The following is a 27,476-nucleotide window of genomic DNA, read 5'->3' on the forward strand; positions in this document are numbered from 1 at the left end:
AACAGAAAGTTAAGTACCTTAACTTATTTTTCTACAAATAAGATTAATTAAATTTAACTTGTGGATAAGAATGGAATTCCACTGCAATAAAAATCCAAAGTAATTTTATTAAGCTCAATTTTTTTGTTGAAAAACCGAAAGTGTGTATATGTAAATGAAGTATTTTAGATTGCACATAACATAACTTTCAAATGCACAAAAGATAACTCTTAAGGAAAAACAATAAAGAATTTTTGTATACTTTGTAGCTTGAAATATTAAATAGCAAAAGTTACTAACCTGGCTTTTTGTAGGTAACATAAATATACAGTCCGAGGACAATTACATATGTTAGCAATGCAGCCCACCAGTTAATGACAAACATCACTATGCAACAAAGAATTGCACCCAGAAGTGATATCCACATGTTATAGTATTTGAATGCAGGACGCCATCCTAACAATAATAAATAGACAAATAAAACTCACACAGTTCCTCAACTGCTTTACACATATGCATGTACAAAGTAACTTAATGTACGGCTGATACACTGAGGAATTTAAGCATCAAGTGTAACACTAAAGTCAAAGACTGTTACTGATCACAATTTTTACAGTTTTTGATGGTTTTACACATGGTTAAGTTTATTTTTTTGTATTAGTCTATCTTACTAGGTCTATAGTCAATAAACTTCATAAAAAATTATAAATCAAACCAATGAATGTTAAAAGCCCTAGAGAAAGTACAAAATGAAGAAAGGTTTCAAATTGAGTCAGTAATAACATAGCTTTATTTTCTGCTTTTAGCATTAGACATATCCATGTCCTAACAAATACATAAAACACTTCAAATAAAACTTTATGAAAATCATTAAAAATTCATCCACTTGCTAGAAAAATTTAACCATGGACTACAGTAACATACACCTTCCCTTTTAGTAAATAAACACTTTTTTAAAATGCTGAAGATAAAATGTTTTAAAATTTTCATTGACATGTAACCCTATATCTCAAAATATTTTTAAAAAACATTTCAATGAAATTTTATTAAAAATTGACACTAAAATGTTTGTGTCCAAAGTCTCTACACTTTATCTTTCCTGCTCTGTGAGGCAGATCCTCAGATGCAGATACAACCTTTGTTCTTTCGCCTCTTTTCCTGATTGCGAACACTGCCTCAGTGTATAACAAAAGCCCCATATACTGTTTTACTTGATAACAGTTCCTTTTTATTAGAGCCCATTGTGCTAAAACTGTTTTATGAGACTGAAGTTGAAGCTCTGCGATAGAACATATGCTTAATATGGGTGAGGCTCTGAATTTTATTCTCAGAATAAAACAAAAGATTTTTAAAAGGTTAACTAAATCACAATAATGTTCTCAGAACTCAGAATCAGCTACGAACTAGAAAAGAATTCTTAAAACACTAAATTCTTTCACAATGTTAGAATTAAAAATTAATGCAATATATATTAAATCCTTTAAGAAAACATTAGTGAACTTCATGATAAAGAAATCTTTCAAGGCTTGATTTACTTATAAAAACAAACTGAGCACTAACACCTATCTGACAGGGGTGTACATGTACGGCTGTCCCAGGGGGGCAGCTGGTGCCACAGCAGTTCACACTGCCTGATTGGGGAAGCTGTGTGTACCATGGTGGTTCAAGCCAGCAGGAATGTATTAATAAGCTAATCTCACACACATTAACTTTAAAAATGTATGGAAGCAGCTTTTTTTTTTTTTTTACACTTTTTTTCTTTTTTTATTGTTACCGTTTTTCTTTTTTTATCGAACTCACAACTACCTGCTTGCAAGGCAGGTGCTTATGCCGCTGCACTAAATCCCCAGCCCCGGAAATATCTTTTTTTTAATGAAAGAAATGAAAACATTTATAAACTTTTTTAAAAATGGAAAATCACCTGGCGATTTTGCAAGCGATGCATGGAATACTGAAAAATTGATCAATGCATATGAAGCAAGGAAGAAGTTAGAGATGATTGGAGCAATAACATTCAGTTCAGCTGCAAAAGAAAAGTGACAAATTCAATGATGGTCACTTTTTAACTTTTTAAAGTTATGAAATACCCAAACTTTTAGATAATATAGCAGTGAATGCCCCTATGTCCACCACCTAGATTAAATATTGATATTCTGCCATAAACACATCATATACTATAATTTTCAAAAACCAAAGTTTACGTACACACTTGAAATCTCCTTATACTTCATGATTCTAAATTTTGTATGTTCCTTATAATCACACTTTTATGTATCTATACATATAATACATATATAGTCTTGAATTATATATGCTTGTTGGGGGTGTTTTACAGTTGACACAATTAATATGACACTATATGTATATATCTTCATTTGATCTTATTACATCTGAAATCCATTCATATTGTTATGTGAAAACCAAGTTTATTCTTTTTTTTCACTGTCATATATTAACTGTATAGTTTCATTCTTAATTGATCTAGGTTGCTTCCATTTTGCACTACTGTGAGGCTATGAGAACCATCCTTGAATATGGCAGTATGGGCATATATGCAAGTGTGTCTAAAATGCAAACCCAGACAGAGAACTGTTGGCTTATGGGAAACCCCACTGCATATTGCCAACTTGTTCTCCAACTTAAGCTAAATCAAATATATACTTAGCTGTACTATATGTTTCCATATAGCATCACAATAACTGATAGGATCATTGGACTTTCAGTATTAACTCATCTCAGAGACTGGATAAATTCTTAAATTCTCCTTAAATTCTTAAAACTTCAGTGTCTACTTTAGCAGTGGAAGACCAACAGGCTCACTTGTAATCCAAGGCCAAAAACAGATCAGTGGAAGCATTATCTTTCTGGTAAACACTACCATCTTTTCCCTTAAGTCATTATAACATTTAGTTTAGGAACAAAATGTAAGAGTTCCCTTTTATCTCTGACGAGGACTTAACAATCCTAATAAATTTAGAAAATATTTATTTTCTATTTATACTAGTATTTGTAATATTTTATACATTAATTTAATTAGAAGAAATCAACACATTATACCAAATTAACACTTTGCTAGTAATTGAATGTTCAGATCTGCTATAGTAAATGCACTAAAATCTGCATTAATACCATTTATATAACTAACCAATTAAGATGAATCCAAGTGCAATTAAGAATGTTAAGATGTAACCCCGAAGAGGTTCATTATTTTTTCCATAACCTTTAGCAAACATCTGGAAAGCTGGGTAGATATTATCTTTACAAAGAGCCTAATGAAAAAATGCACACATAAAAAAGAAATGTTATTAAAATTAGACATACAAATTTACAACAGTTTAATTGGTATGAAACCCAAATTTATGATTTTTATTCTCTTTCTTCCTTGTCTTACAATGCTTCCTTGTCTTACAATGTAAAGTAAATTTGAACATTTCAAACAAGCTGGTTTAAAATATTTTTATCTGTCTTATCTCACTCGGGTTAAAGTTTATCTGTTTATGACAAAAGAATCAGAGAAGCAAGCATACAAACAGAAGGATAATATAAAGATAAGTTGAAAGATTGGTAACTATGACATAGGTGTGGTCCATCTTATGAAAACCAACTCAAAATTCTAAACTTAAAACCGATGACCATATAACAATCACTTTTCTTATATTACTGAATATGGTTTTTAAAAATCTATTTTACATCTTTATTTAATGGCTATAACACTAAGAACAAGGCTAAAGAATGAACATTTCCTTTAATTCAGTAATAAAAAATATTTTGTAATCAGTAACAACTATTTAATACTCATTAGAAGGAAATGACATTTATCTTATTTATTCCTATACCACTTCAGCAGTTAAAGCAATGCACAGCATATATTAGGCATTCAAATATTTGTAAAATAAAACATGTTAGTGCCAAGTTAATTCTGATAAGATACTTTACTACTTCTGATTTTTAGTCTTACATTGCCCTTCTAACAATCCATTATCAATTCTAAAAACACAACTGACAGATCATCTAAATATCTATCTATCTATCTATCTATCTATCTATCTATCTATCTATCTATGCTGAGGCTTGAAACTGGGGCTTAGCATATGAGATATGAGTCAGACCCCCAGCCCTTTCTTGAAAAATTTTATTTTAAGACAGTGTAATGCTTAGTTGCTTAGATTGGTCCTGAACTGGCAATCCTGCCTCAGCCTCTTAACTAGGTAGGATTATAGGCAAATGCCACCATGCCCAGCTCAGACACTATCTTGACAGTAGATAAATGCACAAAAATTTGCATAAACAGACATACCATTCATCTGCACAAATTTATACCTATCATCACATACCTGAACATGTACGTAGCACACACATGGGTTTCACACTAATTCCAACTAATTTGAAAATGGCACTCTCAAATTGAAAAATATTACCTTACTTCTCCCTAATAAAGGCCCACAATACAAAAACTTACCTGAAATATTTTGGGAGCACTCACAAGAGATGCTAATGCTGAAGAAAGAGTGGCTGAAAAGATACCTGCAGAAATCAATGGTGCAAATCCTGACACCATGCTCATTACCTTAAATAAGAAGGACAAACATGGAAAATAAGTCTTAGAAACAACTTGAAAAAGAACACACTGTTAGGTAGTCACAACTTAATTACTCTAATAAAGACAACTAATACTAGGAATAATTTAATAAACAATATAATAGAAAGTACATTAAAAATTTCTGAAACAGATTTGCCCGTAGCACTTAAGAGAATATTTTTATTACATACATAATTCTAAATAGATGCAAGGGTTGAAAAAAGTGCCTAATGCATTCCCAATCATCCATTATCATATAAAGATAAGTTGAAAGATTGGTAACTATGACATAGGTGTGGTCCATCTTATGAAAACCAACTCAAAATTCTAAACTTAAAACTTAAAATTCAACAATGATGAACTTGAAGTCAGTCTCCACATTATTTATTTCTTAGAAATCCTGGACATCCAGTGCATAGATATTTCAGTATGTATCTCTACCAGGCAAAAGACTGGACAGCTGGGACGGCAATGCCGCTGTCCCAGCTTAAAGTCTTAATAATTCTGTAGCAGTGCCACGTATTCAGTGGGAAAATTCCCTGGTATTTTAAAAAAAAGTTTAAATGAGAATCCCCCCAAAAAGACTACAATATATTGGGTGATGTTTCTTTAGTTAGTTTTTTTTTTTAATCTATAAGGACACACTTTGTTTTCATTTTATGTTACCTTTATGTGATATCCTCTTTACAGGTCCTGTGTTCTACAGTTTGCTGACTAAATCTTCATTGAAAAAATAAAAAGGGCTGAGGATATAGCTTAGAGCTCACCTAACTTGCTTGGTTTGATCCCCAGTAAAGCAAAAGGAAAAACAAAAAACTCTCATAGGTATTCACTGCAGAGTTCCTTCTTTATCTTTGAAATTTTTCAAAATATAAAATTGAGTTGAAGGAGCTATTTGGTAGCTTCAAATAGTCAGTGTGACCTACCCACTATAAATTTCCCTGCAATGAATATGATCACCTAATTTGTTAGTTCAGTTATGAGAATTTATGTTTCACTTATATTGATTAAGAATATATCAAATGAGGCCTCTCAGGAAAACCAGGTGTTTATGACTGTCACACACTTGCCTATAATTAAATACAATAAGCAAATGCAGAACTAGCTATGGGCACAATTCCTGGCCCTGATGCACAAGTCTGATTTTATGTATACACAAATCACCTTGCTTTATTTAAAGTGTCTTTCTTTGTATCTTCTAGTAGACTTAAAAGACAATTCTTAAGTGTTTTAAGAAACATTAGCATCAGCCTCTGTAGGAAGCTTTTAGAGAAAAACTTTGGAAAGATAATTCTCTGACAGCCCCTCAGTAACAATTAAATAGTTTCTTATATGCCATCCATTATTCATAATCACTATTTTTCACTAAAGGCATTGTACAGAATAAAGTAAAAATTAAAAATTAGACCAAATTTCTGTTATATATACAAAATTCCATGCCTGCCTGTATGATTCAAAGTTAAATTAAGTACAAGGAAAAAAATTAAGTACAAGAATGGAGATAAATTAAGCTAAATAATGAGGAACAGAGTAAACAAAACATCCTACTTGACTACTGCAAAACTGACACTGTAAGCATCACTGTTTAATTACAACACTGTAGCTCTCATGTCAAAAATTTCTTTTCTATTGGATTTCAATTATCACTTCTATCAACTGGAAAAACATATTTACTTAAATTGAAAAGGAGCTTACTTATAACAAACTTCTCTTTGCTTGAGTGCATCCATACCACAGACTTGATAAAGACAACATACTTTTGCATTTGAAGGCAATACTACAGGAATCTCCCTGGCATTCTCAGTCATTAGGCAGAGAGCAGTACTTGTGCCTCTCATGCACAATATCAGTGTCAGAACTGGCTTGAATCACTTGCTGCACATGAATGCTTTCTTTCATTCCTATAATTTTTCCTAGTCTTGTGACTAGAAAACAAAGCCTTTTATTATATAATTGGGTTCATTTTTATAACTACTAAAACTAATCAACTGCTGGAAACCATAATATAGAAAATAATAATGCTATTAAAAGTTTCAGTTAAAAATTTATAATATTTACATATTCTACACCACACACTGAAGTCAGTATTTTCAGATTCTGTTTTATTATGGGAAGGAAAATTTTTCTCATTTAGAATCAACTGAACCACAAACTCATTTACCATGGTATTTTGTTTTAATCTCCAAAGTCTATTATTTTTCTACCATGCTAGTACTCAACAAACTGCTCTCAAATTCTCTTACATAAAGTTTTCTAAATTATGTATTTGACAGACTAGACTTTCATTTTACTTCTGATATCTTAATAGAGGTATTAAACAGCAGAATTGCAAAACCTGAGAATACTAATTTTTACACAGTTCATACACTTTAAAAGTTTGCCAACTTTTCCTGCATCTATTCAAAATTAAATTCTGTGAAACGGCTGTTTAGCACAGAGGTCTCCATCCCCAGCCTATGGCCCACAGGGAACTGGACAACACAGCAGAAGCAGAAAAGGAGCGGCAGGTGAGTGAAGATCTGTCTGTACATACAGCCTCTCCCTTCACGTGCATTTGCATCTGGCTTCTGCCTGTCAGATCAGAGGCACAGATCATCACAGGAGCACAAACCTTGCTATGACTTGTGCATGCGAGGGATCGAGACTGTGCACTTTATGACAATGATCTGAGGTTGGGATGGGCAATGTAATCATTACATATCACAAACATGTATTAATAAAAAAAAAAAAAAAAAAAAGAAACGCAAACTCTACGTGGTCCTCAGTGCCAAAAAGGTTGAACATTTCTGGTTTGGTACCACATGACTTCTTTACAAGGGCCAAATCCAAATAACAAACATTACTACTGGGATTGATCAATACTTTAAAATAAAAAAAGAACATTTATATATAAAGCCACTGTGGAAATGTCAGTAATTAGAAAGCTGAACTCATTTTAATTAGTATAGATTTAAATAGTATAGATAAAAATGAAATATTTACGTGTAAATCTAGCAAATATGTGTAACATTTATACTGATGGCAGGAATCAGGATAAAAATAAATGGAGAGTGCTGGCAAATTCAACATTGCTATTCTCTGCAAAATGATATGTAAGTTTAAGACAATTTCAATCAAAATCTCAGAAAGATGTTTTGTACACATTTGTAGACTTTTGTAAGACAAATAAACTAAAATAGAACAGTTTAGGAAAAGTATAAAGTAGGCGATATAGTCCTGTTGACTTTAAGACTCACACACACACATATATATAACTACTGCCATCAAGAATGTGTGACACTCTGAAAAGGCAGGCATCAAGCTCAGTGAAACAAGAGCATCCAGAAACGAACCTCATCAACAGGACTACGTGCAGGACGCTTCACAGAGGTCCCTTTGCTCTGATACAGTGCACTTCTCTACACACACACAAACACACACACACACACACACACACACACACACACACACAGTAAATTATAGTCCAATATAAAGCACTACTCTAAGGTGCTTTTTGCTAATAAACAGCCTCAGATTTACTGTATTTTTCTTTTGCCCATTAGTAACTTAGTTTTGGGGGGTATAAAGTAACAAGAGTCTTGCGTTCTCATGTACAAGCTGCATTCTGAGTAGTCAATATGACAGCAGCCAATCTCTAGAGAAATACAGAAGATTTACATCATAGAAATTAGAAGCTTACCTGAAAGTTGTTCATTAGGCCATAGGAACAATGACTTTTTTCACAAGATGAAAAGTCGAAGTTTAATTTGCAGGCTGCAGAAGTACAGTTTGTGAGTTCTGTTACAATAGTGTCATTAACGTTTCCAGTAGCATCCCGAACAACACAAGAACCTGAAACATAAGAGGTAATGAGACTAATATAGCTAGTATCTATGTTCATCTTAAAACTATACATTACGTACTATGACAACACACACTGCATTTACAGCTAAGATCCTTTGTATTAAACACAATTTGGAAAGCATCATGGTCCCCAATATGTACATACTGAAATCAAACGTTTTATAAAGATTATTTATTCACATGTAAATACCTAACCTTATGAATATCACTGTGGAAAGTGATGTATTAGCAAAACTATTTCACAGTCTACATGGTTAAGATATCCTTTAGTGAATATAAAAGCTGTTAAGAGTCCTAAATAGAAGAAATGTTTTCCTGTATTCCAAGTAGTTTATAACTGAAACATGGCTAAAGATAAGGCTTTAGGTAAAACCAACTTTTTCTCAAATATGATTATGTAGACAACACTGCTGAGATTTGCTTTAAAAGTCTACCATGTACTAGTAAGTTTCTTAAAGTTGGGTGATACTCATGGTAGAAAATGCTTCCTACTTGTGTGCAAAATTGAGAACTTACATAATATTTAAAATTTATGTACTGAAACAGCACTTTATTATCAAGAATAATATACAGGGGCTGGGGATTTAGCTCAGCGGCATAAGCACCTGCCTTGCAAGCAGGCAGTCATGAGTTTGATCCCCAGTACCGGTAAAAAGGAAAAAGGAAAAAGACAAAAAAAAAAAAAAAAAAAAAAAAAAAAAAAGAATAATACACAATATGGCAATTACAGATTATATATTTCTATTTTCAGAAGCACTTTAGCAAGTTTTATTTCATCATACAAGATATAAATTACAGGCATTTAGTTATAACTGGACAATAACACAAGGCTAAGAGATGAAGAAAACTTTAATGATTAGACTACTTAATTCTTTACTCTTCATTTTCTTCCTATACCATTTGAAAATCAAATTTTTGTGGTATTTTTATACAATGGAGTACTACTCAGCTATAAAGAGTGATCACGGGGCTGGGGATTTAGCTCAGCGGCATAAGCGCCTGCCTTGCAAGCAGACAGTCATGAGTTCGATCCCTGGTACCGATAAAAATGAAAAGACCAAAAAAAAAAGAGTGATCATATTAGAGATATTTATAAATAAATGGATGCAACTTGAGACCATACTCATAAGCGAAATAAATCAAACTCACATGTCTAAATACCGAATAGTCTCCCTAGTGTAAGAAATGGTAAGAATACATAAAAGTTTGTGGTAATCATGATTCCCCATTATATGGCTTTGAAGCCTTATAATGCTTTCATTCATTAGTTGGAATGGTTTTATTCCAGGTTGTCTGATTTTATTGTCTGTGAGGGTATGAATAGCTATTTTGAAGAAAACAAGACATTATAATAGCTAGTGCTGATTTAATATCATTTTGTTTTGAAGTTCTACCAAGCTTTTGTTCTGTCTCCATCAGTTTCATCATGTGTCTTTTTGGATTTTATTATATGTGATAGTATAAACAAAATTTTTTATGGACAAGGAGATAATATAAGTAACCATTGTTCATTTTCTGTTAGTTGGTTCTGAATACCCTGTAATACTTTCATTCTCTTGAATGGTTTTACACTGTCTTGTTATGTTTGATACTATAGTATAGGAAGGTATACTCAAGTATTTCAAGGAAAGAGACACTACGGTAGCTACTGTTATGTCGGATTGTCTTGTGGTGAAACACTATGTTGCTTAAATTGTTCTGTTCTGACCTGTTTCGTTATGTCCTCTTTTATCTTAATCTTTTTTAAAAAGAAAAGAAAAATCACACTTTTATCTCGGAAACCACTGGAGTAGAGGAGACGGAGAGAGGACAGAGCCTTGTAACTCCCATTTCCCCTGAGGTAGTTAAGCTTTCATGTGCTTCTTGTTTCAATATTCTGTACCTTTGTTTTTTTTTTGGGGGGGGAGTGCTCTTGCTTTGAATTAGTTATATAACTACTGGAAGTATAAGCTGTCTTTCCTGACACAGCTACTGAACATCAGGGAGAGAAGGATAATCCTATTACCTCAAGGGGTACTATAGACAGAATGAAATAAATTGGAGCTAGCAAAAGACTTTGGGGAAAGCATTTCCATTCCACTTATTTCCAGCGTTTTCATTTTTTAAAAAAATGGCAGGCATGGCTTAACAGTCTTGATAATGATTTTATTACATGAAGACAGAACTGATCATGATAAACAAACAAACCTTCAGAAATTTATACAGACCCACAAATAAAATTCATTTTCACATATGAAATTTTTTAAAACAGTGAAACCTAAGTGTTTACAGATATATTTCACAATTTTTCTAACTTCAGTAATAAATCTCAAATATAAAAATAAAGGATTTCTAAGTCACGACCAGTTTTCATAAAGCTGTTTTAAAAATTATAATCAACTCTATGTATTTATATTGAAATGTTTTTCAATATAAAAATTAGAGAGTGCCATGAAAATATTTGTGCACCATGAAATATTTGAGACACAAAGAAATGGAAGGCTATTTACCTACAGATACTGCAATTCCTATGTAAACCAGTGTTGTAATTAAAATGGCTAAGAGTGTTCCTTTGGGTATGGCTGATTGAGGATCCTGGAAGAGAAGACAACTCTTTTAAAGTCTCTCTAAAAACATATACATACACATACATGCATCAGTTAAAGACAAATATACACACATATATAAAATGTATAAATGTACTTAATGCAGTACTGTGTAATACTTACGGCAAGATCACCTGAGATATTTGCTCCAGCTAGAATACCAGTTGCAGCAGGGAAAAAGATGGCAAATACTGAAAAGAAAGTCTCTTCATCTCGAAAATCAGGTCCAAAGTTCTCAGTAAATATTTCAGCTACAGAGAACAAAATATTTTTGGCAATTAATTATTAGCTAGATTATATAAAAATTTGTGTCAACAGTAACTAGTATCTATGATCCCCAATTTTTCTTCAGTTCAATTAACTGATAAATTCTTGTACTACTTTTCTAATTTCAAGTATTAGTGTTTTTGTTCCTTGTATCAGTGAATGGTTTATAATCAAAATGATGATTTGATCTGGGTGATATATCACTTCTTTTTTAATATACTGCCAAAAAATTTTTAAAAATTGCTCTTATCCCTAGCTCAAACGTAAATGAAGGTGTGAATAAATCCTCAGTCTCAGAGGTGAAATAAGAATGAAGATAAACAGAAGAAACATACAAATCCAGAAAGTATTTCCCCATTACTTCCAATACTAAGTCCCACCTGTACAGAGTTTAGTCCATGTCTTTTATCCATTTCTTAGTGGTGCCCTGTGGCAAATAATTTTAGGTAAGGCACACTAAGATCTTTCTATTTCAACAATAATTAATGTGTCAGTTGTTCCTACCATATAAATCTGTTCTAAAGACAGGTACTGACAATAAACAACAATGTCATTTTAATATTTGTATATCATATGCCAGGTTTTATATTAAAGCTAGTTAATATGTCACAGTGCTCAGAGATATAATCAAGCATGGTCCCTGCCTCCATGGAATGGGGAGTTTCTACAAAATAAGAAACAGGCTGTTACAAATAGCAGTAAATGTACTGGTTAGAGACAGGGTGTTGTAAACACCCTCCTGGTCACAAAAAAAAAATAAAAATAAAAATAAAATCTAATTAGGGTTGATTATAGAAAGCTGAAGTCATCTAACCAAGGAGATAACATTTAGACAAAAATTTTACAGAACAGGAGCCAGCATTATGATGATCAAAGAAAGAGCATACTAGAATGACAAACAATAAGCATAGCTCTGAGGTAGAAAAATGCTTAGCTGGTAAGGAGATAAAAGGTAAAGCTTTTATCTTATAGTAAGAGGAAGAATAAAACGAGATTGGAGACATGGAAGGAAGATGGAGTATGTTTAAGTTTTATCCTACATAAAATAGAAAGCCAGTGGATGATCAGAAACACACAAATGGCATATGATTAGTGTGTGGACAATAGCCTGAGGGGGTCAACATTTGAAACAGAGAGACAATTAGGAGGTTGCTTCAGGATTTCAGTCTACAGGGAGGGAATGTCATACTGATAAGACAAGATCTAAACAGTGAAAGAGGTGGGTAGAAAACAGGAATGTCTGAGATTCTGGTTCCTTCTACTTGCAGAGATGATTTCTTCTACTAAGCAGGAATATATGGGGAACACGTCAAATAAGCGGTTGGATATACTGTATATATATGTTTAGGTTTTAAAGAGGATTCACAACAAAGTGTATCAGTCTCTCAAAAGTGATTGTGAGACATGCAAACATATACTACCAAATAAAAGAAGATAATTGGAAGAACAGGGCCATACTTTGCACAGATCTGCAATTAAAGGACAGAAAAAAGATAAGGGGACTAGGCAAAACAGACACAGTGACCCATAAGTTCAAGTGAAACACCAAGTGTATCTGACACCAAATAGAACAAGAGAAGCATTTCAAGGACAAGAAACAATTAAAGAGTTTTGTTAAGCTACAAGTTAAAATTTTTCACACTGAATCTAGTACCATGTAGTTGTGATTCTGATAGAAAGCAGGTAAGAAGGGTTAAGAAGATAAAAGGTGTTAAAAAGAAACTTATTTAGTTCTAAGAATTTTATGAGTAAGTTATGGATAGTCTCAAAGTATTTCTCTGCAGGATTGGTTATAAAGAGGAAAGTGCAAATTTCACAACAGCAAAATCTCTCAGATATCACCATGACAAAGTAATAAAAATTAACATCAGAAATGGACAAAATGAACAGAATACATATCTCCTGATGTGATGCATTGAGGACATATTATTCATATCTGATAAAAGTGAATAACCTGACTCCACTGGAAAAAAATCAAATAAACCATTTGGAGAGAACTAAAACACTAACGGCTTATACTGTACCCTTGAAAAATGCCAATACTGTGAGGAAAGACAGATTGACAATTATGTAAAAAAGTTTTTAAAAAAGGAAACAGAAAAAACATGATTACTAAATACAACACATAATTCTGGAAAGGAAAAATAAAAATTGCTATAAAGAGATCTGGGGAAAATTCACACATAGATAATACATTAGAAATTGGTATTGGACCAAATTTTATTTCCTGGATTATTCTTTTCCTTAGTAGATACAAACTAAAGTGTGATTAATGAAACAAATGTAGATAAAAGCTAAGAATATGTGACTAGTGAATGTAGGCAAAGGGTATAAAGTTTATTCAATTTTTTTGCAAGTTTTCTACATTTGATTTTTTAAAGTTAAAAAATGAGAGGTAAAGATTTGAGATATTTGCCTAGGATCCGAAACTAAAAAAGTGAAGTAGTAACTGCTGGGAGTAAAAAGAGACAGCATTTCTAAGAATAAGATTTTCTAGACCAAGGTTATAATTCAGAGCTAAAAATTTTTCTACAGGGGAAAAGCTAAATTATCAAAATAAAAGAATTTCTTTATAGAAAGTAAAAGAAATTGGATCCCAAGAACAGCAGAGGCATCAGTGTTTGGGAAAAGAAATACATCTCACATCGCGAAAGAAAAAGGAAAGAGGATTAAATACCACTGTTAGGCAGTCATGAGAACTGTGCCGAGCTTATCAATATGACCTGTTTTCCCCTAATAATATCTAAGTATGAAGAGTAAGAGGCAAGTCAAGCAATGTTAACCACGTAGACAGGTCCCATCCTAAGGTATATGTACATTTAGTAGCCTCAAACTAAAATAAGCCCAGGTGTGCTACTTGAATATAACATACAATAATTGTGTGACACCTTTCTAAGTTATTAGGAATCTGAAAAAAAAAAAGAAAAATATGTTTAAATGCCTGTTAGCAGGCATTTGCAGGTATTTTAAAATCAATTCATGTTCTAAAAAGAGAATGTACAGCTATTAGAAATATTTTTAGAAATAACTTAATATCTTTTAGATAACTTTTAATATTTTTTAGAAGTAAACACATTAAAAAATGTGTGTATTAAAAAATTCGAGCAAAAAACCACTCATAACTTAGAATAAAATGTCACAAATACTCAATAAAACTGAAGGTAAGCCTTTGCTTTTAGGGTTTAAAATTTGATTTTAGTAGAATGAAGACAAGCCTTCTAATGCAACAGCAACTGATCTTACAGAAACAAGTTCAGAGCTGCTTGATTAGGTGGGGAGAGGACAGGAATTACACTGATAGGATGCTTTAGGAAACAGTAAATTTCACTTCATTGCAAAAATTAAGACACAAACAGAAAGGGTTACTAATGTAGAAACTCTTAGGCTGCAATTAGCCAAGAAACTACAACTTCTAGCTGCTTTTATAGTTTTACACATTTTCAAGATGTTGGCATGAATTCCCCACAAGAAATGTACACATTACATATCTCAGATGTGTATTCTGCCCAAATAAGAGTATCAAGAGCTGTACAAAAAAGGGGGGCGTAAGGGACAGACAGGGAATTTTAAAAAGAAATTAAGTCACATTATGTACAGGTACCAACACCCCACAAGGAGTGTAAATTTATGTTCTAACCATGTTTCAATAAAAAAGTAAGTAAAATGTTCTATTCAAACATATTCATGTGCTAAATCATGCTATTTTGCTCAATGACGGACTGCGCATATGACAGTGGTTCCTTAAGCCTGTGCCAGTCAGGCTGTAGCTGCCTTGGCTGGTCCATCTAAATAGGCGCTATGATATCTGCACAACACTAAAATCACCCAGCCCCTAACAGGTGCATGTCTCACAATGTGTTCACATCTTCGAGGACACGTAACTAATCTAGAAAAATGAACAAGTCATCTTAAAACGAAAATTACAAATTGCCCAAAGTAGTAGAAATCAAAAGGAATTTTTCTATGTTCTATCTTCTATCACTTTTTGTTGCTAATGCTGAAAAATAAAGAAGAGTCACTTTACTCTTATTGGACAGTCTAATAAATGGAACAAAAACTGAATTGTAAATTTATGTGAATCACTATCCAAACTCAATTACATTAAAAACACCTAAAACGTACTAAATTTAATAGTAGAATGCTATCATGCAGACCCTTAAAAGTATTCAATCTTTTTTTTACTTACATTTGTAACTAAAGAAACCCTTGGGCTTCTTGCTCTCCCAGGGAATAAATGTTCCTATGATGAAATCAGCAATGGCAAGAAGTAGAATCACCAAAAGAACAATCTGAGCCTGTAATTTTAAACATCACAATTAAAAATCAAACATCTTGAGTCTATACCCTTTTTTAGTTACTGTAAAATATAATTTCCATGAGGAAGAAGATTTCTAACTTGTTTCACCTGTTTCCTTCTATGCCTCTGAATGTCAAGGACAAAGAAGGTGCTCAATAAATTGGTTAAATTAACAATGAGTTCTTTAAAGATTTAAATGTTAACTCAATGGGAAAAGTGAACAGTAAAAATAGGATCATGTCATGGTTCCTGAAATAAGATGTGCATACCTTTCCATAAACTTAAAGCACTAAAATTTACAAACATTATAGGTTTTTTATCCTATATAATTATTTTCTACTTCTATCCTTTTTTTTTTTTGGTACTAGGAATTTAACTCAGGACCTTGTGCTTGCCAGGCAGGCGCTTGTGCTGCTGAGAGCTATGTCTCTGGTCCTTCCACCTTTAATCTTGACACAGATAATATATTTAACTCAAATAAGTTTGATACTAGGTCTACATACTGAATGTCTGACTGCTATAGTAAAAGAAACGGCAGAGAAAGAAACCAAAATAGAGATGAGGAAAATTCAGGGAGCAATAGAATAGAAGGAAAAGACCAACCTGCGAGAACTTTTTCAACAATTTTAAATCTCTCGGTAAAATCACTCACCAATTAACAACTATGCCATCTGTAGGAACAAGAGCTACTTATACAAGCTAATCATGCCCTAAGTAAAATGAAATGTTATTTTTTCCAATAATTAACTTGCAAATTGTGTAAATAAATGAGGTGCTGGGTATAGCTCAGTGCTACAGCCTGTGCTTGTGTGTGTGAGGCCTTAGGTTCAATCCATAGCACCCCAACTACACATACAATATACATAAATGACAATTCATACTACTGTGACTTTATAAAAAATAACAAGCCTGGAAAAATACTGTTCTTGCAGATGCATCTAATTTTATTATATTACATATAGCACAAGTATATGTGACTTTTTCAAAATCTATACAAAAAACATGAAGAAACTTGGGACTTACGGGTTCCTCAACAGGCTATCTGAGGATAAGGACCACTCAAGAAACTAGAGTTGCGCTATAACCCACTCGGTCTACCCTTAAAGATAAGGAAACATTTCTGAGCACTCCACCCTTAGGTGTAAGGTTACTTCACCAATGTTTCCCAGACACAATGACTTTTGCTTTGGAAATCAGGACTTCTGAGATTTAGCAAAAGGCAAAAACAGCTTCTTTAACATTAAGTGGGTACTTTTACTTATGGGCCCAAGTTTATTTTTAAATTGAAGTTTTAAATACATTATAAAACCAAATGTTAAATTTTGGTTAATATTCTGAACTGAGTATATCTACATAAACAAGATAGGAGGGTAGTTGTAGAAGATAAGAAGTTCAAAAGTTAGGGGACCTGGGGACCAGAAACAGCTCAGTGATAGTGCCTGCCTGTTATGTGTGAGGCCTTGGGCTCAATTCCTCCCACAAGCAAATCAATCAATCAATGTAAAACAAAATAAAAATCTTAAAACACTGATGTGAAAATGGGCACTCAGGTACCGTTAGAATCTGAAAATAATGCCACATTTTAGAGTGGCCCCAAGACAATCTTTCAAAGTTTGTACATTAAACATGCACAGCTATTCCTATCATGGCTTACTTTTGCTTCCCACTCCATTCCAGCTACTGAGATACCTAACAGAATGACCACTGTAATGGCTCCAATAATTCGGATATCATTGATGTCATCTATCATAATTGCAGAATGTTCCTAGAAAAGAGAATTATAAATATAATGAGCAAACGCACCCTGCATGTAGATGTTAAATAAATGCTTACTAAATGAAATGGCGGGAGATAATAGGAAAAAATGAATTACTATTGAGGTGTCATTTAAGAATTACCTGATACATCTGACATCAGATATATAATTCTTGTCATGATACTGATATATCTAGTGTAAACTCAATAAATCAAAAAAGAAACTGCTAATGAGCAAAATAATTGATTAAACTGCACAATACTGTTTATTAAGTTTTTCTTTTACGTAACATTTTGTATTCAATGTGATATATGCACTTATGCTTCTACTGTTTTATGCTATGTGAGAAAAACAGACGAACACACCTTCATACTATTATCAAAAACACACTGTTCCCACTATAGAAGCAAAATTATTTTTAGTTAATGTCAGTAATGTTTTTAAAAAAGTTCCCATGTGAGTTAAAATGTAAGATTATGTCTCAGTCAACAAAATAATCAGATGTGGATGAATTATCACTTCTCAAATATGGCCAATAAAAGGCAGAAAAAACTATAACAATTTATTTTTTTGATAGTTTAGATAACTATATAATATTGTAACTGAAAAAAGTATGAAATATTATAATGATCCTATGTTTTTGTTGTTGAGTCAGGGTCTCCCTACAGTTCGGGCCTTGAAATCTCAGTGATCCTTCTGCTTCAGTCCCAGGTGCTGGGATTATATGAACCTAATGAAGTTGCTTCCTTCATGGAAAACTGTTGAAAGTCAACTGCAGAGAAGAAAAAATTTCCTTCAATTCCAGGTAAGTGAGCTTACTCTAAAGATTAGAAAAAAAATACCCCAGATCCAAAAATATTCTTACCAACCAACGGCAAAAAAGTATTAATTATATTTAACCAATGTAATACGAAGTCATTTTCAGATTTTTATTCTCAAGGCTAGCATTCAATTCATAAAATAAATACATATACTTCTTACCCTGCATAAAATTTTCATTAGATATGTTTTGAAATTTATATAATTTAATCTGATATTTCCTATAGCATTTGGATAATCATAGCCAGGAGAAAAAACATAAAATTGCTGTGATTATATTACCTATTGACTGGTTTGTAGATTAACGGATCATGATTGCAATTGAATATTACAAGTGTAGCTTAATATTTTACATATTAAATCTAGTGTTAAGTGTGTGTTTCAAATTTGGTAGATTATCTCTGAATTTAAGTTTCCATGAAATATTTCTAACCCTTAAATACACTCTAAGAACCTCAATAGTTACAACATTAACAGATATAGGTATCCCTTGAGTTTCTACCCTTTTAATATGAAGGAATTCTATGTCATTCTCATTTAACTGCACATATCCCAATGACTTCTCAAGTTCTCTTCTTTCCACAGCAATACATATTCTCAACTGCCTTCAAGCAGATCTATTTTGATAAGGAACTCCAGTTCCTTAAGTCACCATATCCGAAAGTAAACTGCACAGTTACTGTAAGAGCTAAATTAGGCAAAAATATAGGCAGGCAGGGCGAGGCCCTCGAGAGATCACTTCACTGTAGAAGACAACTGTGGCTGGAGGTGAATTCACTGAAGGCCACACCTCAAGACAAAGGGAAACAGCCCACCCATATAATTCCCCTAGGGATGGACAGCAGTGATTGATACTTTAAATAGGTATCAATCACCTTGGGTGGTGGACCAGACCTCCTTAACCCATACCTTCCGGGCAAGTCTTCCTCTGCCCATGTGCATTTGCAACATAATTTGCTTCCCCATTTGATCCTCATTTAAGCAGCATTACTCAAGTGACTATTCCCTTGAGAAGCCCGATGGCCCTGGTCACCTACCTGGAATCCCTTCTTCTTCTTCTTCTTCTTCTTTTTTTTTTTTTTTTTTTTTTTTGTCTTTTTCGTTTTTATCAGTACCAGGGATCGAACTCATGACTGCCTGCTTGCAAGGCAGGTGCTTATGCCGCTGAGCTAAATCCCCAGCCCCTGGAATCCCTTCTGACTCTCTTAGACAGAAGTTTTTCTTTCTCACAATAAATACTTCGTACTCTTTAAAGTTCAGCTAAAATTCATTCTTCAGTTTTAGAGAATACGAATTCAGTGCACTTGGACATCTAGCAGGTTGGGAATTATGTTTCCCTTGTATTATTTTGAGGTCTTGTATCATCACTACATCAACTACTTGTATCATCACCACCTCTGCTCCTGAGATAACTAAACCTTTGAAATGGTCCCAATCTCCAGGGTGATACCATAATCCATTACCTAGTCCAGGGTCAAGTATTTCTCTAGGCCCCAAATCTGATTTTGTCACGGGCTCCGATTCTAACCAAATTAAAAGCTCAAACTTCACTGTAAATAAGACCTTCCCTGACTTGATCCTTTCTTCTTCTCTCCAGACTTGTCTTGCCACTTCATGTCCCAACCACACTGACATACATATTTGTGCTTTTCTCAATATGCCATACTTAGCCTTCCCAGACTTTTTCTTCCTAGTCCTCCTTATACCATAATTTCCCTATCTGCACATTACACGGACTGCCTTTCCTTGGAAAAATCTTTCCTAGATGCCGTCTCCTTACCACATTCCTGAAGAGTAATTAACTACTTGCCCCTTCCCCTTGTGTTATCCAGGCATATCTCCTACACTGCTGGCACTTTTTGATCATTTTCTTCTTTATTTCTCTAAAATAAACTTGAAGGATGAATTTCCAGGTCATCACATCACTGTGTGGTCATCATGTGAGTGACACACAAACTATCAAGAAGATTATGGCAAATTAAAAACAAGACTGGAAGAAAAGCTGAATTACCTTAAGCAACTCCACCACAGTTTCTGCAAATCCAACCACATACATAGCAACTGCAACAGCATTGGCGAAAGCGAAGATCAGGCCAATTGCACCCCCAAACTCTGGCCCTAGACTTCTAGATATCAAATAATATGCTCCTCCTAGAGAAAAGAAAATGAAGAATAAAAGAATAAGATTTAAAATGTCAAGCATTCCTATTACCTTCAATAAGATCACAAAGCAGATACTTTCAGGAAGCAGAGCACTTCAATCAATAGGTGAATAGCTGAGTCTGTTTTTAGGAAGAAATATCTAAAAGGGATTCTTTATAATCTACTTTTCATTCACTAATAGTTACTAAAATTCAGAGTTGTCCCCATTTTCTCATTTGAGGCTTAAATTAAAACAGCTACTTCTTTATACTCATAGATACCAAGATCATTTTCCATCATATTTCAGCTTTTAAAATCACAATTGAGATGATTTCAGTTATTTAAAATACTGTAACAATTTTCTGGTAATGTGACTATCGAGGCAAAATGAAATGAACAAAAAAGGTCTCACAAGAAACTGGAAAGAAAAGCATGCAATGGCACCCCAAATTGATGGAATTTGTACTCCAGTAAATCCTGCCTCAATGACAAAGTAAACTAAGAAATTACATAAATTATCATAAAGCAAGTACTTTTCTAACCTGAAAAAACAAAACCAGCATTAGGATTTGAAGCTAATATACAGCTTTCCCAAGTCTCTAAGAGCTCTTCTAAATTTCTAATTTAATTTGATCTCTAGGTCTTAAAACTTAGTCTAATAATACCAACCCTACACAAAGTTATATTCGTATTTGTAGATACTAATGTTATCTTTATACTGTAACTAGTCACAACCAAACTCATGGAATAAATTCTGTGACCCAGAATCCTGGAAAGAATTCTCAAAGTACCACTGTAACTACTTTTAAGAAACTAACTACAAATAAACAAACGAGTTGGGCGTGGTGGTGCAGGTTTGTAATCCCAGTAGCTGGGAGGTTCTGGCATGGATGGCCATGAGTTCCAGGCCAGCCAGGGGTACAGAATAAATTCAAGGCCACCTTGAGTTGTATAAGCAAGATCCTGCCCCAAAAAACAAAAATCAAAAGATAAAACAAATAAAAAAACATATTATCATACTTTTAATTAACAATTCCTTAATGGTATCAAATATTTCATCAGTTTAAATTTGCTTGTATCAAACATATTAAGTAAATTTTGTATCGTAAGTGTACACTTGCGAGTATACAGGTTGCTGAATTTTTACAAAGTGAACACACATAACTGGCATGTATAAGAAGAAATAAGAACCTGCCTATTTTTTAAAACAATGTTTAAAAATCGGGATCCAAATATGGCTATACTTTACAATTAGCTGATAGTCTCTTTTACCATAATTGTTTAAATAACTTTTAAATTAACATTAAACTTAAAAATGAAATAAAACCCACAGAAACAAATAGCTTCACTGATTAGGAAAAAAATTGCTGTTACATAAAGAAGGAACACTGGCCCACTCCCTTTAGGAAATGAACATGATGTTGATACCAAAACAACATAAAATTCAAGATCAGAAAGTTTCAAACCAAAACTCTTAGGATCTGAAGACTCAGAATTCCTTAACTGTGAGCAAGTAAATTCAGCACAAAGTTCATCTCTGATCAAGTGGAGTTTAGCCCACAAATAGTAGATGGTTTTAGATTTTTAAAATACGTAATACTTTGTGATTACAGAATAAGAGAAGAAAACTCATATAATTCTACAGAAGTTTTTTTTTTTTTTTTTTAAAGCAGGGAAAATCCGAATATTCTCAGGAAATTAAAACATAACTCTGGAGGCTGAGACAGAAAGATCACAAATTCCAGTCCAAACTGGGCAATTTAATGACTTGTCTCAAAGAAAAAGATATTGCAGTTGAAGCTACCGTGAAGACCCTGGGTTCAATTCCCAGTACCTCAACAAACAAATAACAAAACTTTATCAGTCTGGGGGCATGGTGGTACATGCTTGTAATCTCAGCATTTGGGACGCTCAGAAAGAGGATTTGCCTGGAATTCAAGGGCAACCTGAACTTTACAGTGAGATAGTAGAGAACCTGTCTCAAAAAAACCAACCAAACAAAACCCAAAAAAACAAAAACAAAAAAGAACACACAAACAAACCCTTCTCAAACTGACAAAGATGTATTCAAAATCCTTGTAGCCAACTGTATAGTGACACACTGCAAGCACTCACTTCCCTCAAGACTGAGAATATAGCAAGGATGATTACTGTCACTACTTCTAGTCACTACTATACTGTAGGTCATAACTAGCCTCCTAGACAAAAAGCTTTAAAAAGGAAATGGGGAAGGAAAAGGTCAAAGCTATTCATAAATGATTGTTATACAAGGTCACAGAATACAAGGCCATTATACAAATCCACTCTATCTCCATACAAGCAAGAAAAAAATGGGAAAGTAAAACTTACAAATTCTACTTATAACATGAAGAATATATGCTTAAATGTGTGACTATATACATACATATATATATATATATATATATATATATATATAAAACCTTTTAACTAAAAGTACAAAGTGATGTTCAAGTTACAAAAGAATATCTAGTTAAATGGAGAGATATATCATTGAAGGTAACAGTGATCACTCTTCCCAAGCATTTTAGATTGATAGCCCAAAGCCTCATCAAGGTTTCTATCAGTTAGATCTTACTTTCTGGAAGAAGTAAATACAGCTAACTTTAAAAATTATATGGAAATGCAAAGAACAAACAGAAACTAAAGCAATTATGAAAAGGAAGGAAGATTAAGGCCTTACTATACAGCCAAGCAATGAAGGCCAACTAGTACTCACTGGTACTGAGAAAAAAGTAGAACAATGAACAACAAGTCCAGACTATATTTGACAACTGATTTTTCAACAATAGCATAAAAAATAATTCAATGGAGACCAAACAGCCGTTTCAATAAATGGTGCTTCTGGGTAGAGGCATACATTATACACAAAAAATAATGAGATTATTCACAGACAAAAAATGTAAGCACCAAAGAAAACATAGGAGAATATCTTCACAACTTTAGGAGGGCTAAAGATTTCAACACAGAACTAATGTATAAGAGCAAATATGAGAAACTGGAATTCATCAATATTATAAAAGTGTTCTCTGAAAGTCATGATTAAGAAAATAATAACAAAAAATGATAAAGCAAACCACAGACAAGGGAAATATACAGAAAGCCAATGTTAAACACAAGATTTTATCTAGAACATAAAAGACTACTATAAATCAGTAACAGACAAACCAATATAAACAGACAAAACAATATAAAGACTGACAAAAGACTGAACACATCATGAAAGCCACATGGCCAATAAGCACATAAAAACAAGTCCATTACCACTAATCACTAAGGAACTGCAACAAAGATGCATTAAACTCACAAGAACAGTTACAATTTAAAAAGAGATAGTATGTAATCTCTATGTATTGCAAGCACACAGTAATAAATGTAGAAAAAAAAAGATGTAACACTGGCGAAACTATAGAAAACCTGAGTTTCATATACTGCTGATAGGAATACAAAATGATACACCCAGTTTGGAAAAGTTGCCAATATCATAATTATGCTTTACATTTCATATAAATCAACAAGCTCTTTCGTACATATCCTCACAAAACAAAACCAAATGTCCATCAACAAACTATTGCTATTACAAGTTGTATAATCATAAAGTAATAACAATGATTAAATTATAAACACATTTAACAACATGGGTAAATCACAAAACACTACAGAATAAAAGGTTAAAGGCAGGGTACCTTTTGAAATGAAATTCCAGCCTGTGATAAGTGATAAGGGACTTTGCAAAGGAATGGAAAGGAACTTTTTGGTGTGATGGAAACATTCTGTACTTTGAAACAGATCTCACCGAATTGTAAACTTAAAATCTGTGCCTTCCATTGGATGTGGATTTTAGTTCAATAGTGTTGATTTAACAAGCTGTAAATCTTGCCAACAATGAACATTTAAAACACTTATTTAGTACTCGCTTCAGCAGCACATGTACTCAAACCTCTATCTAGTGTCAAGATGAGTTAGAAGGAATTTCTAGAAATTTGTAGAGCTGGATTACGTGCTAAATGTAGTATTTTAAGACAGGCAATTAAATCTATACATCTTTTTGAGAACATAACACATATACCACCCTGGTCAAGACTAGCACCTAACATCTACAAAATGAAACAAGCACCAAGCAAATTTCGTCACCTTCCATTCCACCATGGTTAGTGTCTATCTGGCCTCACAGAATCTTACTACTGTACTACAGTGATCTAAGAGATCACCAGGCCAAACTCCTCATTTTATGGGTAAACCAAGACTGAGAAAGGTTTGCAACTTTAAACAATAGGTGAGGAATAAACCTGTTAAAAGACATGTTAACTAAACATTACAACGGAACAAAAAGAAATCAAAATGCTAAAAGTTCCATGATATCAATACAAAATTCAGCTGCTTACGTGAGCTTTTAAGAAACTGGGGAAAAATGGAGCGGTAACAGCCAAATATCCCAGAAGGCTAGTTTCTTCCGACTTAATCCTTATTCCAGGCAAAGTAATATAAAATAACCTGATGGTAACTACTTATTTTTCTATTATTTTCAGAGTAACTTTAACCAACTCACTGTTTTCTGTTTCTACTGCCTTCAGCTTTTATCTGTAATTTTAATTTCCTCTGCTCATTGAACACTTATTTTATTGTAATGAAAAGTAGCCCATTCAAAAAAAAAAATTTTTTTTTTTTTTTTTTTTTTTTGTGTGTGTGTGTTTTTACTGGTACCAGGGATTGAACTCACGACCACAGGCTTGCAAGGCAGGCGCTTATGCTGCTGAGCTAAATCCCCAGCCCCTCCCAAAATTTTTTTAAATGCCAATTAAGAACTTTATTTTTTTCTTTTGACAGACTCAAACGACGTTATTCAGTCCCATAACTAACGAGAAACTAAAAATGCCTCTCTTAATCTCTCATACTTGTTGTGTTAAATTAATTTAACCTTTTTGGAAAAAATAAAGCTCTTATACAATCCTATTATAAATTCAGGTGAAATACTTAAAATCTTTTCCTTTCTGGGATATTGCACTATAGGCATTTGGTCTTTAGCTAGATTCTTGAACATAACTCCTAAAATCCTAGGAAGTCCCAGAAAGGGGTGAGATGAGGACCCCTATCAAGCACACTGAGTTTGGTAACAAGCTACAAAGCTCTGTAGTACCCTAGACAGCTTTAAGATGGAGGCTGATTGTTAGAAGAAACACTGACTTACAAGGTTGAACATCCAACTCTCCCCCTGACCTCAGGGGAGGGGATAGGACACCAGGGCTAGAGCTGCAGCCAATCAATAATGGCAGATAATCATGATGCCCATATAAAGGAATCTCCATAAATATCCTAAGCAAAGGTTAAGAGTAAGAGGGCTTCCAGATTGGTGGACAATGAGTTGCCAGAAGGATGGCAGGTGTAGAAGGCACGAAAGTGTTCATGCTTTCCCCTGTGTTATGGCTTAGGTATCTCTTCCATCTGGTTCTTCCTGCGTTGTACCCTCCATTGTATAGCAAGTTAACTGTTTTCCTAACTTTGGAGACGTGCTTTAGTTTAGTTTTTATCAAGTCTGAGGAAAGGGTCTGAGGAAAATGGCCAACAATATTCTGTTAGAAGTACAGCACGCACATTTATGACAATTAGCATCTGAAGTGGGGATAATCTCGTGGGACTGAGTTCCTAACCTGGGGAATCTGCACCAACTCCAGTATTAGAGTTTAATTAAATCACTAGTTACTCAGTGGGCAACCAGAGATTTGATGAGCTGGAAGCTGGTATAGGAAAAACTCATTTGGTGTTAAAAGTGCCATGAATAGAAATGGACCTAGGATACCTACTATTACCTAATGCACAAAAGTTACAACGACTTAGACATTTAATATCTACAGTACATGACAAGTTGCTATCTTCAGCCATTACTTAAATAAAAATCATCTTGAGATACTATGATGCACATATCAAAATGAAAAAAGAAAAAAAGAGGAAAAGGAGAAGGAGGAGGGGAGAAGACCTTAAATAGTATGGAGAATACAGATATGGAAAAACTGAAACTCACTGTTGGCTGCAGAACAAAATAGCAATGACATAGGTGTTAGAAATCTGTTTAGTAGTTTATAAAGTTACATGTTTCTTCTTTGCCATTACTTGAATAATATAAAATCTTATATTCATGCAAACATTGTTTTGCTGGCAGCAATTTTATTTATAATACTACCAAGCTGGAAACAATATCCCAAATTCTTTAACTGCAGAATGAATAAACTGTGGCATGTCCACACAACAGAATACCACTAAGCAAAAAGACAGAACTATCTAGTGATACACACAACCACATGGGTGAATCTTAAAAGAATCCTAGTAACTAAAAAAGTCAAACTCAGAAGACTACACATTAAATGATTCTATTTCTCTGTATAGCATTCTTTAAAAATTAAATAAAAGGCAAAACTACAGGAACAGGAAATAGATCAGTAGTTTTGAGGAAAGAGGATGAGGGAGAGGAAGTACTACAGAGGGGCACCAGAAATTGTTTTGGGGTTCATGTAAACTGTAACACAAGCTCTCAAGAACCCTGGCATGAACGGCAAAAGAGGATAAAGCTCTAGGCACTCAGCTGGCAGCAGCAGTTTAAATAGCAAGAATGTGTCCTTCAGGCAGGCACTAGGCCGGAGAAGAAGACAAACTCTACCAGTTAACTGGCATTACTACTTTTACCCTGTGGGAGGAAAAGAACAAAGCAGATGATTTTTCTATCCTGCTGCCAAATTCATTACTAAAATCTAATGAGGCCTGAAACTGAACATCTTTTATTTTCTATGCTTTGACTGTTTTTGTCTCTAGCAACTCCACATGTTTCCATATTGATCTGTCCTAGGTTTCATAATTAGATATTATTGCATCTGTTTACAAGCTGACAATTCATATTAAAGAAATAACAACCACAACTGTTTAATCTCTGAAATATACTGTTAAAGCTAATGTTAAAATTAGCTAAAATATCCAATCTCTCCTATGGCAAAAACACAACAGCAGGAAAAATATGTATTTCATATTTCACAGAGTTAGAAATACACTTTTCATAATGAGAATAAACCATTATTAGCATCAATAAATATTATAACTCAATTAAGAAAAAGCAGATTATCAATTACTATCTCAAAGTAATTCATCATAACAAGAAAACATTAAGTTTGAGAGAGGGCTCTTCAAAGTTAAAATAACTTACAA

At 33.5% G+C, this 27,476-nt stretch overlaps 1 protein-coding gene across 3 annotated transcripts in view; it reads right to left on the reverse strand.

Moving 5' to 3' along the window:
* Slc12a2 (solute carrier family 12 member 2) overlaps window positions 1–27,476 on the reverse strand; it is an 80,611-nt gene that overhangs the window by 28,702 nt on the left and 24,433 nt on the right. For all 3 annotated transcript variants that reach the window (XM_063232413.1, XM_063232412.1, XM_063232415.1), the window contains exons 5-14: window positions 20,137–20,276; window positions 17,205–17,315; window positions 15,440–15,548; window positions 11,110–11,237; window positions 10,891–10,975; window positions 8,238–8,389; window positions 4,439–4,546; window positions 3,125–3,248; window positions 1,901–2,002; window positions 280–435 (exon numbers count right to left, since the gene is read on the reverse strand). In XM_063232413.1, the coding sequence (XP_063088483.1) occupies window positions 280–435; window positions 1,901–2,002; window positions 3,125–3,248; window positions 4,439–4,546; window positions 8,238–8,389; window positions 10,891–10,975; window positions 11,110–11,237; window positions 15,440–15,548; window positions 17,205–17,315; window positions 20,137–20,276 (1,215 nt within the window). The remainder of the gene's footprint in view (window positions 1–279; window positions 436–1,900; window positions 2,003–3,124; window positions 3,249–4,438; window positions 4,547–8,237; window positions 8,390–10,890; window positions 10,976–11,109; window positions 11,238–15,439; window positions 15,549–17,204; window positions 17,316–20,136; window positions 20,277–27,476) is intronic.

Source organism: Cavia porcellus, unplaced genomic scaffold (genome assembly GCF_034190915.1).
Source record: "Cavia porcellus strain 051 isolate PalLab524CR breed Dunkin Hartley unplaced genomic scaffold, mCavPor4.1 scaffold_21, whole genome shotgun sequence".
Taxonomy (NCBI): domain Eukaryota; kingdom Metazoa; phylum Chordata; class Mammalia; order Rodentia; family Caviidae; genus Cavia; species Cavia porcellus.